General features: G+C 37.7%; 1 protein-coding gene across 1 annotated transcript in view; it reads right to left on the bottom strand.

Moving 5' to 3' along the window:
- Window positions 1-496: 496 nt before the first annotated feature.
- The window catches only part of LOC120783371 (vesicle-associated membrane protein-associated protein B-like), a 28480-nt gene continuing 15452 nt past the window's right edge, over window positions 497-13524 (bottom strand). Inside the window, exons 3-6 of the mRNA XM_040116327.1 lie at window positions 8711-8814; window positions 5275-5355; window positions 3331-3510; window positions 497-1788 (exon numbers count right to left, since the gene is read on the bottom strand). Of these exons, the coding sequence (XP_039972261.1) occupies window positions 1633-1788; window positions 3331-3510; window positions 5275-5355; window positions 8711-8814 (521 nt within the window). The 3' untranslated portion in view covers window positions 497-1632. The remainder of the gene's footprint in view (window positions 1789-3330; window positions 3511-5274; window positions 5356-8710; window positions 8815-13524) is intronic.

A 13524-nucleotide genomic window follows, 5' to 3' on the forward strand; every position in this document is an offset into this window, starting at 1 on the left:
GAACTGCAGCAGCCAGCTTAAAACACTCAGTTGATCTCTGACATACGTTTGCCCAAACAAAACAGAATGTCAACAAATGTATGGCTCAGTAGGAAAATATGAGAAAACTGAAAGAGCTGGAAAAGACCAAGGTCCCTTTGTTAGGACAGAGTTGGTGTTGATGTTGTCAGGAAAACACAAAACTATTCGCCTCTACATGCACCGTCTATTTGTGGTTTCCCACTATATGTATGCATACTTTCCATGTGTTTGTGTGTGTAATACATATATCATATACATATATATATATATCATATATATATATATATATATATATATATATCATATATATCATATATATCATATATATAATATATATATATCATATATATATATATATATATATATATATATATATATATATATATATATATATATATATATATCTATATAATATATATTATATATATATATATATATATATATTATATTATATATATTATATATATATACACATGTTAATGTACTGTATATATATCTCCTTCTTGGCCTGAGAATAACTTGCCCCAAACAGGTCACAAGGCAAGGCTTTCATCTGGAGAACATTTACAGCAATGATCCAATCCCACAAATCTCATTTCAGGTAGCTGCAATATTCTTAAATGCTTCAACCCTAACAACAACAACAACAAAAAAAATTACTCAAAATCATAAAAATGCAACAAAACAGAAGAGAGAGAAAAAGAAAAATCAGAAAACGTAGTTGTGCAAACCTACAGCCAAATGACATTATTATTATTATCATCACCATTATAAAAGCAATTAAATTAGATTCAAAGTCCAGATGCAACACTCTGTGTGAACGCATGCAATCAAACATCCCCCTTTGACAAGCAGGGATGTGGTGAACGCCTAGTGACAGGTGACAGGAATAAGGTAGACTGAAAATAAAAAGGACACGAGGAAAGAAAATACCTATGGAATAGTGTTTCATACACCGATCAAGGTTGTTCTACAATCAAAGACAAGCCAATTTTACAAAGCCTCTGATTGGAGCAGTCAGTTTGATAGCCCTGTGTGAAACCGCGACTGTGTGGATCATCTCTCTGGTAAATCCCTTCCTTAAAGGGGGTTTAGCTGGAAGGAACACCTGGATATACTATAAAGTGGGGGGGGGGGTTACGTATACATATACATAGGCTCTGGCCTCCGTAATTTAGAAAAAGAAACAACAATACACTAAAATGACATTCACACAATTGCAAAACGGACTCAATCGCACCAACACTACCTCGCCAGTGTTAGAAAATCCATTGGTCTGAATCACTAGCATTAAATCATTTTCCATTACCCCCCCCCCACAGAACCAGTCATCTGTATACATGAAACTTTGGGAAGAGGGCCAGAATGATTATGTGATGATTACGTAGAGGCAAGACCTGTAACAGTAGGTTTGTTCATAAGATTGTTTTTTCTTTTTTTTTTCTCATACATTACCTTTTGAAATTTTTTTTTACATAAATCAGATTGAATCAAAACTTGTACCACCCCCCACCCAGCGGATATGACATTTTCTGATCCAAAATCCCAAGATCCTGTGTTTTGTTTTCATCCCCCGGAAGCATGCTGCAGCCGACTGGACTGCTCTGCACTCTACAAGACCAACTTGCCCACGATGACGCCCACCACAAAGAAAAGCATGATGAGGGCCACCGTGCGGGCGCTCAACCCTTCCTCTTTCTTGATGCCAACTGAGGGGTGCTGAGACGACATCACGTTACTCTTCCTCATCCGCAGGCCATCGTCCTCCTAAAACGGGGAGGAGGGGAGAGGAAATCATTGAGAAATGATGAAAGAGAGGAAGTGTTTAGGAAGAAGAAGAGGGGTGGTGGTGTGAGAGTGAAATAAAAAGGGGGAATGTCGAAATGGAGAGGAAGGAAGACAACATGGGGAAAGGAGACAGTCAGTTTGTAAATCAGTCAACAAGATTAGGCAGTATTTATTTATTAGCTCATAGAAAAAGGATCTGCCTAAATTTTGATCTGACTCAATCCCCTGAGGACCGCAGAAGGCACCAGGATTTAACACACTTCATTTCCCAGCAGCGGGTGGGGGGCTCTCTGTTAGTTTAATCTAAGCCACAGGAGCAGCCAACAGTCGTTCTGCCTCTGGCAAGAACTTAAAGGGGAGGAGGTGTTGGTGTTTGAGGGAAGGACGACTCTTTCTTGGCTGGGACGCATTTCCAACCAAACCTTAAAAAAAAAAAAAAAATTTTTAAACCTTACTTCACTGATCGTTGTGACTGATGGCACACTCATTGATTTGCACAATTGCTTTACGAGCGTCAAACCCTGAGGTTTGCCTCTGACTATAAATATGAGTAGTTCCACTTAACACAAACCTCAGTCTTGAGTTACTGTCTCTGATCAAAGAAATACAGCAAAGGCTGGAGGATACTGCAGAGCCATTTGGAAGAACAAGTTTGTGTGACTCATATTCCCACATAATTTTGCTTATCTTGAATATGAACATCAATAAGCACAAAAATAATCAGGAAACACAAATGTGACTCTGGATGCTCAGTGTTGTCATCTGCTCATTCTGATTCTGATGACTGACATGAAAAAAAGGTTTCTCTTCTTTGTTCAGCCTGAAAGTACACTGATTGTTTAAACTAAACCAAAATTTACAAGATTCAACATACAGGACGTATTAGAGGGGAAACAATTTGTAAATTAATCAAATTAGTTGATTGTAGAGCTGCAATGACATCAGAAAGTTAATCGGCAAATATTTTGATGATCGATTAGTCATTTTTCAAGCAAAATGCCAACGACTGGTTCCAAATTGTCAAATTTGACGATTTTCCTCTTATATTTTGGACTGATGGTGGAATTAAATTCACACACACACACACACTCAGACACTAATGGCAGCAGGCTACCAGGCAAGGTGCTGGTCTAACCATCGGGAGCAGTCTGGAGTTCAACGTCTGCCCAAGGACACTTGAGCTGGGGATCAAACCACCAAACCTGTGATTAATGGACAACCCGCTCCTTAGCCATAGCCATGATTAATAATTTTTCATGAGATGTAATTTTTAGGTTTGATAATCACCTGTTGGATGAACGATTTTATCTAAAAGTCCGTATTGACCAGCTGGATACGTATCATCTGTGGTTTACCACCTCCACTAAAAAATTTCCTTGGGGAAACCCTGCACACCCTTTATTATCTCTAACAGGGAGGCTGAAGGGGTACGTGTCTTTAGTGAACCACTGAAATGGAAAGTAAAGCAAAATTAATGATAGAAAAATTACCTGACCTTGGTCCTTGAGTCATCTCACTCACCCTGATCTGTTTGTTTTCTTCCCGTAGCCTCTGAGCCTCCATCTGCAGCCTCTTACACTCCTCCATGATCTTCTTTACCTCCCCGTCATCAAGGGTGGAGCTCAGTGACTTCGCAGGCAGCGCAGAGGAGTCTGACTTCAGCAAGCTGGACGACATCATCTTGTTGGATTCCATGTCATGCTGTAAGTGGGTTATGAGGGGAGGGGTTATACTGTTTCTATGGTGATTCTGAGCTTGGCTGGCACACGGGTGCAGTTAACATCAGGGGACTTGCAGACTTTTATGTACAGTATGTATGGAAAATACCAGGCCTGCAGGAACACAGAGGCTCATCTGAGGCCCCCTATCGCTACAGTCCATTGTGTAGCCAAGGCATTCAAAACTGTAGGGAGGTTTGCTCAACTGCACAGGACGTCTTAAAAACTGTAGGCAGTGAACAAGCATTAAAACGAACTGTGTTATTTGTATATCTGGCACTTATTTATGGATGGGTCTTGTTTACTGTTATTTTATTTTGTGTTTTGCAACAAGACTAACTGGGGTTACATAACATTTATGATTTCTGTTTTCCCCTTAGCCTAGCCTCATGTGGATATATGAACTTTAGTAACCCTGTTATTTTTTCTTTATACTTTTAGATAATCAGGGGTAGGGACTGTCTTGACTTTGATGTTTTACATATTGCTCCTCTTATTTACATTTTGTACCACAATTTTGTTCTTCTTCTGTTCACTATATATGTAGTGTCTAAGCATATATGAGCTGTGCTTCCTCCATGGTGTATATCAAATTCTGTAAGGTTTTATTCATTGTTATTGTCCTTTTTACACAGGCTGACTGGCACATCTGGGTGCCCTGGAAGTTTTGAATATGATGTGATTTGTTTTAGTCTTTAAGCTCTGAAGAAAGCACGTTCACACCAAAACATCAGCTTATGGAATAAAGTCTGCATTGCATAACCATAAAATGTGCTCCAGTCTCTTTGCGAGTTTTTATGCTTGTTGTTTTATGCTTGTTCAGTGCCTCCAATCTCTATGTTTGTAGTAGAGTTCACCCAGGGGTGCCTTTCATAAGTGGATCAAGCTGGTTTCTATCAGCATTATCTCTGTCTAGCGGACTCTGTGGAGCACAGTGCTGACAGGGAGCCATGTGTATGTATCGCACAGCTCATAATGAATTGAAAACAACTACCGCAGGTCCTTTTCCCTCCTGGTGCTCATGAAGCCAGTAGACTCGGCTCATATCATGACGAGATAATGTCTCTACAGTTGTGCAGGGTCAGAGGAATCGCAACAATAATAAACAGCATGTGAGAATGAACAAAGTGGCCCTCTGAAGGGTTGTTGATGCCTGACAGTGTGGGTGAGGCAAGAGCAGAAAAGTGGAGGTGGAAGAAAGTGGGACAAGATGGGGAGAGAGTGGAAGAGGGAGAGAATAATGCTAAACATTTACAGACAGCATAGACAAGATGGAAAGATTAAAAATGAAAAAGAGCAAAAAGAAGAGGAGAGATGAAGACTGAGATGGGACAGATGGGACAGAGACAGACAGGATAGAAACAGAGAAAGAGAGGGTGGATACAGCAGAGCAGTAAAAAGGTGCGGTGCTGGAACAAAACAATAAAACTTGCGGCCCCATAAATAATGTAGCCCCTCCCTGGGACAAATATTAGCAAACTTACTGTGCAAAAAGAAGCAATAAAAGGCATCATTCTTTTACATTTGGTGAAAACCAGCAGCATGACAAATAAAGAATGATACACCGACAATTAAAAATACTAAACCATGGCACCCTGCTAAGGTCTATTAGTGTCATTTTTAAAATGCTGGAAAGAAGCAATGAGATGTTTCATTCCCTGATGTCTCTTTGATATCCAATCTGTAGTGACAACAAAAAAATACACGGTGAGACAAAGAGAGAAAGGGAGCCAGAGCATGTGCTTACCGTTTTTTCGTTCTCCACTGGCATCTCAAAAACACACCTCAGCTTGGAGTCCATTAGCTCCTCTGGCTTAGCCTCCTTCCACTGGATTTATTTAATCAAGGTAGAAGGGAAGATTGCAATGGTTGGTGAAAAGTCCAAAACCAAACTAGAGTAACAGCAACATTTGTAAATTTGTCTTTCAGTGTTATGTGTTTAAACAGGGTTTCTGTAGTGGTCATTTAATTCAATTAAATTATTTATTAAGTACAGGAATTTATTGATGTTTATATCACACTATTTGTCAGTATTTCCCAGCTGTTTAAAACAATAATTCCCAGTAATATAATTGATCTGGTCACTGGTCATTAAATTGATGTTTTCATTTGACATTTTGCTAAAATCGACACTTGTCCATTATGAGCCGATGAGCTCCGTAGCTGCTGTAGCAGCACTAGTGACAGTGTTTTTTGTTTCTTCGGCAGGCAAGACAAAATATTCAAGACGTCTGTAAATGAAATTGAAGACTTTTTAATACCTTCTAAGGCTTTTTTGAGGGATGTGAATTCACTGCTTTTTAAGACTTTTCAAGACCTGCAGATACCCTCTTAAAGCACATCTGACTGATATGGCCTCTAAGCTTTTTGCTTTGGAGACCATTTAAAATAAGCCAATAAACAAGTATATGAAGTAATAAAGACTATATGGGAAATGGTTGGAAGTGTAACAGAGTCAATGAAACAAAGGGACTGTAAGGAGATAGCTGGCTTCTGATAAAGGGTCTGAGGCCACTGAGCAGAAACACTTTTGCTGGGTACACCAAGTTAAATCTTGGACTCTTTGAAGACATTTTTAATACCATGTACAGTAGAATATAATTTAGTGCCTGTTTCACGGTCATACTGGCCAAAGTAGCAAAAATATCAGTGATAACCAGTAGGGATGATAAGGCCTAGAATTATTTACTGTTTACATGAATTAATTTACATTTATAATCACATTTTTCTAAGTATTTCCCAGCTGTATATAACATTATTCCTAATAATATCATCAATTAATAATTTAACACAGCCTGGAACTGGATAAGCAGTAGAAAATTGATGGATGGATTAACCAACTAAAAAACAACTAATTTATTTAAGGTCCCCAAATGAATTTTATATAAAGTCAGAGGTCTGGAACAACTTTACATGGGATTTTTTCAGAACATATACATTTTACAACTAATGTTACTGACTACTAGAAAAAGTATTTAAGCCCTCTGAAAGCCTTTTTTGAGGAAACTGAAATCAGTGCTTTTTAGGACTTTTCGGGTACCCTGTACAACAATGGACAGAAATTTACCACCAGGAGGACTGCAGTCTTTCTCTGTTGTGCTCCTCTTAAAACCAAACGTCAAAAAAAATCTGCTTTCAAGTCTAACCACTGTTACAATCACAGGCTTGCACCTTACCCCACTGGGGTACAGTGTCTCATTTGTAAAAGTCGCTTAGGTTGTCTCTGTGTGTTTGTGTGTCACAACATCAAGTTCTCAACCCAATAGTTTGCATGTTAGTAATGATTTACTGTATATACTTTATTTTGGCCATTGACCGCAAAGTTGACTTTGAGACCACACACGCTGTTATGACTAAACTTTGTTCGTTGTGTTTTTTATTGCTGTGTGTCAGCACTGCAACGCAGGCTCTCGGCAGGCTGGGAGATGTCCATCGACCACCTCTTTCCTTACAGTTGAATTCAACGGATGTATATATTCCTGTCCTTGAAAACAGTGTCTGCCTGTATAAGGGAGTGTGCGCAAGGCATTTTTGTTCTAAATCATCTGCAAAACACTGGCACAGATACACTGAACAGGGTTGCTGCACTGTTCACTAAATTAAAATTGAGAGTTTTAAGAACTTTCTGACACCAAAAAGAATTAAATTTAATACCTTTTTTTAGGGTCATACCAGTCAAAAAAAAAAAAAAAGACAGAAAACCAGTAGGACAATAAGGCCTACAATTATTTACTGTTTACATGAATTAATTTACATTTATAATCACATTTTTCTAAGTATTTCCCAGCTGTATATAACATTATTCCTAATAATATCATCAATTAATAATTTAACACAGCCTGGAACTGGATAAGCAGTAGAAAATTGATGGATGGATTAACCAACTAAAAAACAACTAATTTATTTAAGGTCCCCAAATGAATTTTATATAAAGTCAGAGGTCTGGAACAATTTTACATGGGATTTTTTCAGAACATATACATTTTACAACTAATGTTACTGACTACTAGAAAAAGTATTTAAGCCCTCTGAAAGCCTTTTTTGAGGAAACTGAAATCAGTGCTTTTTAGGACTTTTCGGGTACCCTGTACAACAATGGACAGAAATTTACCACCAGGAGGACTGCAGTCTTTCTCTGTTGTGCTCCTCTTAAAACCAAACGTCAAAAAAAAATCTGCTTTCAAGTCTAACCACTGTTACAATCACAGGCTTGCACCTTACCCCACTGGGGTACAGTGTCTCATTTGTAAAAGTCGCTTAGGTTGTCTCTGTGTGTTTGTGTGTCACAACATCAAGTTCTCAACCCAATAGCTTGCATGTTAGTAATGATTTACTGTATATACTTTATTTTGGCCATTGACCGCAAAGTTGCCTTTGAGACCACACACGCTGTTATGACTAAACTTTGTTCGTTGTGTTTTTTTATTGCTGTGTGTCAGCACTGCAACGCAGGCTCTCGGCAGGCTGGGAGATGTCCATCGACCACCTCTTTCCTTACAGTTGAATTCAACGGATGTATATATTCCTGTCCTTGAAAACAGTGTCTGCCTGTATAAGGGAGTGTGCGCAAGGCATTTTTGTTCTAAATCATCTGCAAAACACTGGCACAGATACACTGAACAGGGTTGCTGCACTGTTCACTAAATTAAAATTGAGAGTTTTTAAGAACTTTTTGACACCAAAAAGAATTAAATTTAATACCTTTTTTTAGGGTCATACCAGTCAAAAAAAAAAAAAAAGACAGAAAACCAGTAGGACAATAAGGCCTACAATTTGTCGGTATTTTCCTGCTTTATATAATAATGATTTTTATAATTGATGATAATTGAAAATTGAAAGGTAGATTATGAGTCGATGAGCTCCCTAGCTATTGTGGCTAGCAGTCGTAATAATAAATAATAATACATATAAATTCCACAAAAAACATTTAAAAAGCTTCCTGTATGCACAATCCACTGTCACACCAGTCTCACTTGTTTATAGATGTATAACGCGTCCTGGCACATACAAAAAAAGTTATAGCTAATGTTACTGTCTGTGGCAGGCAGGAAAAAATATTCAAGACCTTTGTAAATTACTATTTAACACATTCTTGCTTTTTAATGATTTTCAAGACTTCTCAAGATCTGCAGATAATGTGAATAATGGTGAAAAATGGTTTTAAGTAGATGAGACTAACTCACCACTCCCTCCATGTCAGTCATATCAGGAGGTGCTAGCATGGACTGGACCATGAACTTGTGTTTGCTCTTCTCATTGGGGTCGTAGTCAAAAGGCTGCAGCATAACTGAAATACAAAATGACAATCAGTGTCATCATAGGAAGGAAAACATATATCCCGCTCACGTAAGGTAAAGATTTCAGGATTTTCTTCTATGGTCTTATGAAATGAAATGTTAAAAGCATGCTATAAAATCACAGCAAAGCTGTAGGCTCTGTAGTCTCAGTAGGATTATTAAAATGATACCTTAGTGCAGTGCTTCTGGGGTTGGGACCCTTCCAAGGGCTTGCAAGATAAATCAGACTATATTGTTCTGCTATACAATTTCTTTTTTTTTTTTTTAGTAGTCAGCTGCTAATGAGATTCAAAATATTACGGCTATTAGATTATTTAGACTACTACCTCTATAGGATGGTTAACAGTATCTATTAATCTGCTAATTGTTTGGTCCGGAAAAGCATAAGGAAAAGGTTAAAATGGCAGAGTGCAGTTACCTACAGCCCAAGCTGATGTCTGCAAATTTCTTGTTTTGTCCGATCAACAGTAAAAACCCAAAGAAATTCCATTTGCAATAATATAAAAACAAGATAAAATAACAGAATATTTGGCATTATCTGGTTGGAAAAAATACTTAAATAATTAATTGATCATTAAAATAGTTGCAGATTTTCTGTCAAGCTATCATTAGACTCCATACATATGTGACCTGTAATGAAGGTTACCCCTATTTTAAATCTTATCTTCAGGAGGAGCAAAACGTGTCAAAGTGTCTTAGTATCATCCAAACTGCAGCAGACAGGCAGGAACACAGCATGATTTGTGCGTGAAGCTCTGCAAAGAAAACAAACAAACAAACCCCCCCCAAAAAACAAACAAACAAAAACACATTCTGTCTCAAGGATGAACATTTCGGGACCACCAGCGATTAGGCTGTATTTTCTTCTGTGTCAGCAACTTTCCATCTTTTTCTCTTTCTCAACTCTTGTATTCACTACTCGGATTAATTAGTGAGTATCAAATCCCACGTATTTATCAAACAGTAAATTAGGGCCTCCACATCTTCGAAAATCTGGGCTTGCCTTTGCTGCTCGGAAAAAGTGGTGGAGATGATTTATTTCTATGTTCGTGTTACCATGACGGCGAAACCCTGATAGATCTACAATTTCCCAAGGGGGTTATCTTGCTAACAGCTTCCAAACCTGCCTTTTTCTTTCATAACATTACATATCACTCTAACAAAAAGCAGGTGTGGAGTTGGAATACTACTTTAACCCATCACCACATCAGTCCCCTCAGTCCATGGTGTGTTATTTGATGTCATTCCAATGACTGAGAAGGTATTTTAGAGCTGCAACTATGAATTACAATCACTTTCTTATGTCAGTGTTCAAGTGAAATGGGCTGGAAGTGCAGAGCAGATGAAAAAGTCTATTGATGGCTCATCTTTTTGTCCTCTTTTAAATGAGAGTGTAATTCAAAGGAATATTTTGACATCAGTACCAGCTATGTCTTCAATGCCTGCGTGATTCTTTGGCTTTCACTGGAAACAAATGACCTCCTAATTTCAAAGCCGGTGTAGCTATTAGAATGGTTCTCATATATGGCACATGCCAATTCTCCCTAGAGTGGAAAACCTCAGAGATGTAGTGCACCATTACAGCAATCAGGGCAGTTCAATATCGCAAACCAGAAACAGACGGCACGAACAGATTGAGAGCGTCCTGTTTCAGTCAGACCCAATTTGCAAGGCCATCTACCTTAGGGTCCAAGGGGACAATAATAGAGAATGGAGGAAGGAAAGCATGCAAGTTCTTTGAGCAACATAAAAAGGTCCTGAGCCAAAGCCTGAGATTTAAAAAACATTCCCACAGTAGGGGAAAAAAGGATTTAAATCATCTTTGATTTACAGCCTTTGAACACACCTTTACAAAAAGCTACTTCTGCTAATGACATAATTCAGTATTCTTACTTCTGCTGGGCAATCAATTTTAAACTCACAGAGGCAAATTGTAGACAACAAGCAGGATGGTAATCACTTGCCTGCTTGTTGATGATGAATGGAATGAGTAGAGGGGTGAGGGATTGAGGTAAGAAAACTTTTCTTTCCTGTCACTAATTAACTGTGTTGCGGGAGACAAGATGCTCACAACAGAATTACCACTAACTTTTTACCCTTAAGGGCTTACAGGGGTGAAGGTTAGGCCTGCAGACAGAAAAAAAGGAGCAAATCTTCACATTTAAGAAGCTAGAATCACAGAAGGTTTGGCATTTTTTGCTTGAAAAATGACTTAGATACTTAATCATTTATCAAAATAGTTGCAGATTAATCTTTTGTCAGTTGATCAAACAACAATTCAGTACAAAAACCACAGTCCCATGTAAAGCTGCAACTTGATTCTTTGAGATTTATCGATTAATTTCTTTGTCCATAAAATATCAAAAAATAGTAAAAAATGTCAATCACAGTTTCCCAGAGTCCAAGACAAAGTCTTCAAATGTCTTGTTCTGTGCGACCAACAGTCCAAAATCCATAATAATCCAAAATATTCAGTTAACATTGATATAAAGAGAAAAGCGGCAAATCCTCACACTGAAGAAGCTGAACTCAGAGAATATTTTAAGTTTTTAATTGGAAAATGACTAAAACAATTAATCGATTAACAAAGTAGTTGTTGACTAATTTTTATTGTCAATCGACTAATTGATTAATCAACTAATCGTCGCAGCTCTAGTGCCATGATTTGATATGTCATGAGAACAGGAAAAATAACCAGTGCCTGAGACTGTGTCTTGCATATCCATTTTCCAAGTGTCATGTCACTTAGCTTCAGTAAAAGTATAAAACTTGAGACTTCAGTAATTCCCTGACCCATTTAAAGTGAATTCTCAGCAGCATATAACAGAAAAAAGCTGTGTTTGACAATATACATATATACAAAAAAGACTGTCTGACAAATTCTGACCAAAATATGAAGTATATTCACCACCTGTCAGCCTTACTTTGAACATTACATGATACGAAATGAGATACGATATAACACATGACACCATATGACTCATATGTGATACACCCCTATCAGCAACCTTTTCATATGATTCAGAGAAGCCTTACGTGTAAAAGGGTGTTCCCTGTCCACTTTGTTCGGTATTACTCAACACAAAAACTTGGTCAAAGATCAGCAAACCTACTGAGACAATATAGCGTGGGAGCGGGGAAGAGAGTGAAGTCAACCATAGCTGTCGAGATAAAGGCTTTTTTTTGGGGGAGGGGGGGTTAGCAGGATCTCACACTCCTGAGTGTGCTCTTCTGGGTCTGACTATATACCATCAGGCTTATTTCCGGATGGGAAATAAACCACCAGTCACCAGTACTTCAGTCCAACACACTTTTGAAGGAATCCACTAATACTCAGAGGTTAAGTCCTGTTATAAGAATGTAGTTGGTGGGTGAAATAGCTAATGAGGATTGTGAGTAGAAATGTTTTAATATACCAGTTTTACTATACCGTGGTAAAAAAAAAATACTTAAATGTAACAATACCACCAACAATTTCTATTACCGTAACTGATTATTGTCATTTTCAGAGGGCTCCTGCCTTTCTTTAGAAGTTTAATTTGTGTTTTTATCAGGTTAGCAGCAGAACCAAGAACCAGCTCTAGCTACTCTCGCTATGCTAACAATTAACTTGTTGACCTATTGGAGTGCGGCTCATTTACGGGCACTGAGTCGTAACGATCAATGAGAGAGTGCTGCATTTTTCAAGACTGACAAAGAGGAAACTCCTTGCGTCTAAAACGGTGCAAATTTTGTTCTTTGGCACGCATGAGCTTCTACTCTGGCTGTGGTATTTGTTTTCTTGATTAATTGTAATTTGAATTAACTGTAGCAACTAACACTTTCTCCATTTCCCTTACAACTAATAAATAACAAATTGCGTAGTTCTTTCTTGGAAAGATCATAGTAATTAACAGCTAAATATCAGCAATCTTTTTTAGGAAATTATAAGTAAAAGATTTCAGATATTTTGTTGGAATATACAGGACCAATAAAATAAAGCCTTAGTATTTTACCTTATGAAGGTCTGAGGACCGAAAGGTTGTAAATAAAGTACAAAGGATCACCAGTGTACAGGATTCTTTGGCTATTTTACAACTTTTAACATGTATGAAAACATGAATGCATGCATAGAACCTAAGAGAGACAGACTACATTTGAAGAGATTCCCAATAAATTTTTTTAAACTTTAATCAAACAACCTGCTTTTTATTAATGGTTTTTTTTGTTTTTTTTGGAATGGATGTTAGTTCATTTGCAGAGTCCAACAAAGCTGCAATATAGTTCACTGTTCAGTTTGTTGGGCATGATTAAATCCAAAGAAAACATCATGGTACAAAGGAAACTTACTATATTTTAGCACTAATAGTAATATCTCAGGATATTTTAATGATTATTTTGACAATACAGCTTACTGTGAAGTTTCTGGCCTCAATAACTGTAGCATGAAAATGTGACAGCAACATATAACTAACTGTGAATACTGGAACAGAACATTTGTGTGGCATATGAGCATCAATATGGACTGAGATGTCTGTTAAGATAGGAGAACAGTTTTCTTGTCCCATCATAACACATACACATTACAAAGAAGTGTAGGGACAAGTTAAAGAACCCTATTCCATAATTGCAACAGAAGAATTGTTGTTTTCTACTGTGGTATGTTCTTTTGTTGTCTGGCCTCCTTGGAATGATAACACATCCCGAATACATGTCAGACA

This window comes from Xiphias gladius, chromosome 21, assembly GCF_016859285.1.
Source record: "Xiphias gladius isolate SHS-SW01 ecotype Sanya breed wild chromosome 21, ASM1685928v1, whole genome shotgun sequence".
Classification (NCBI taxonomy): domain Eukaryota; kingdom Metazoa; phylum Chordata; class Actinopteri; order Istiophoriformes; family Xiphiidae; genus Xiphias; species Xiphias gladius.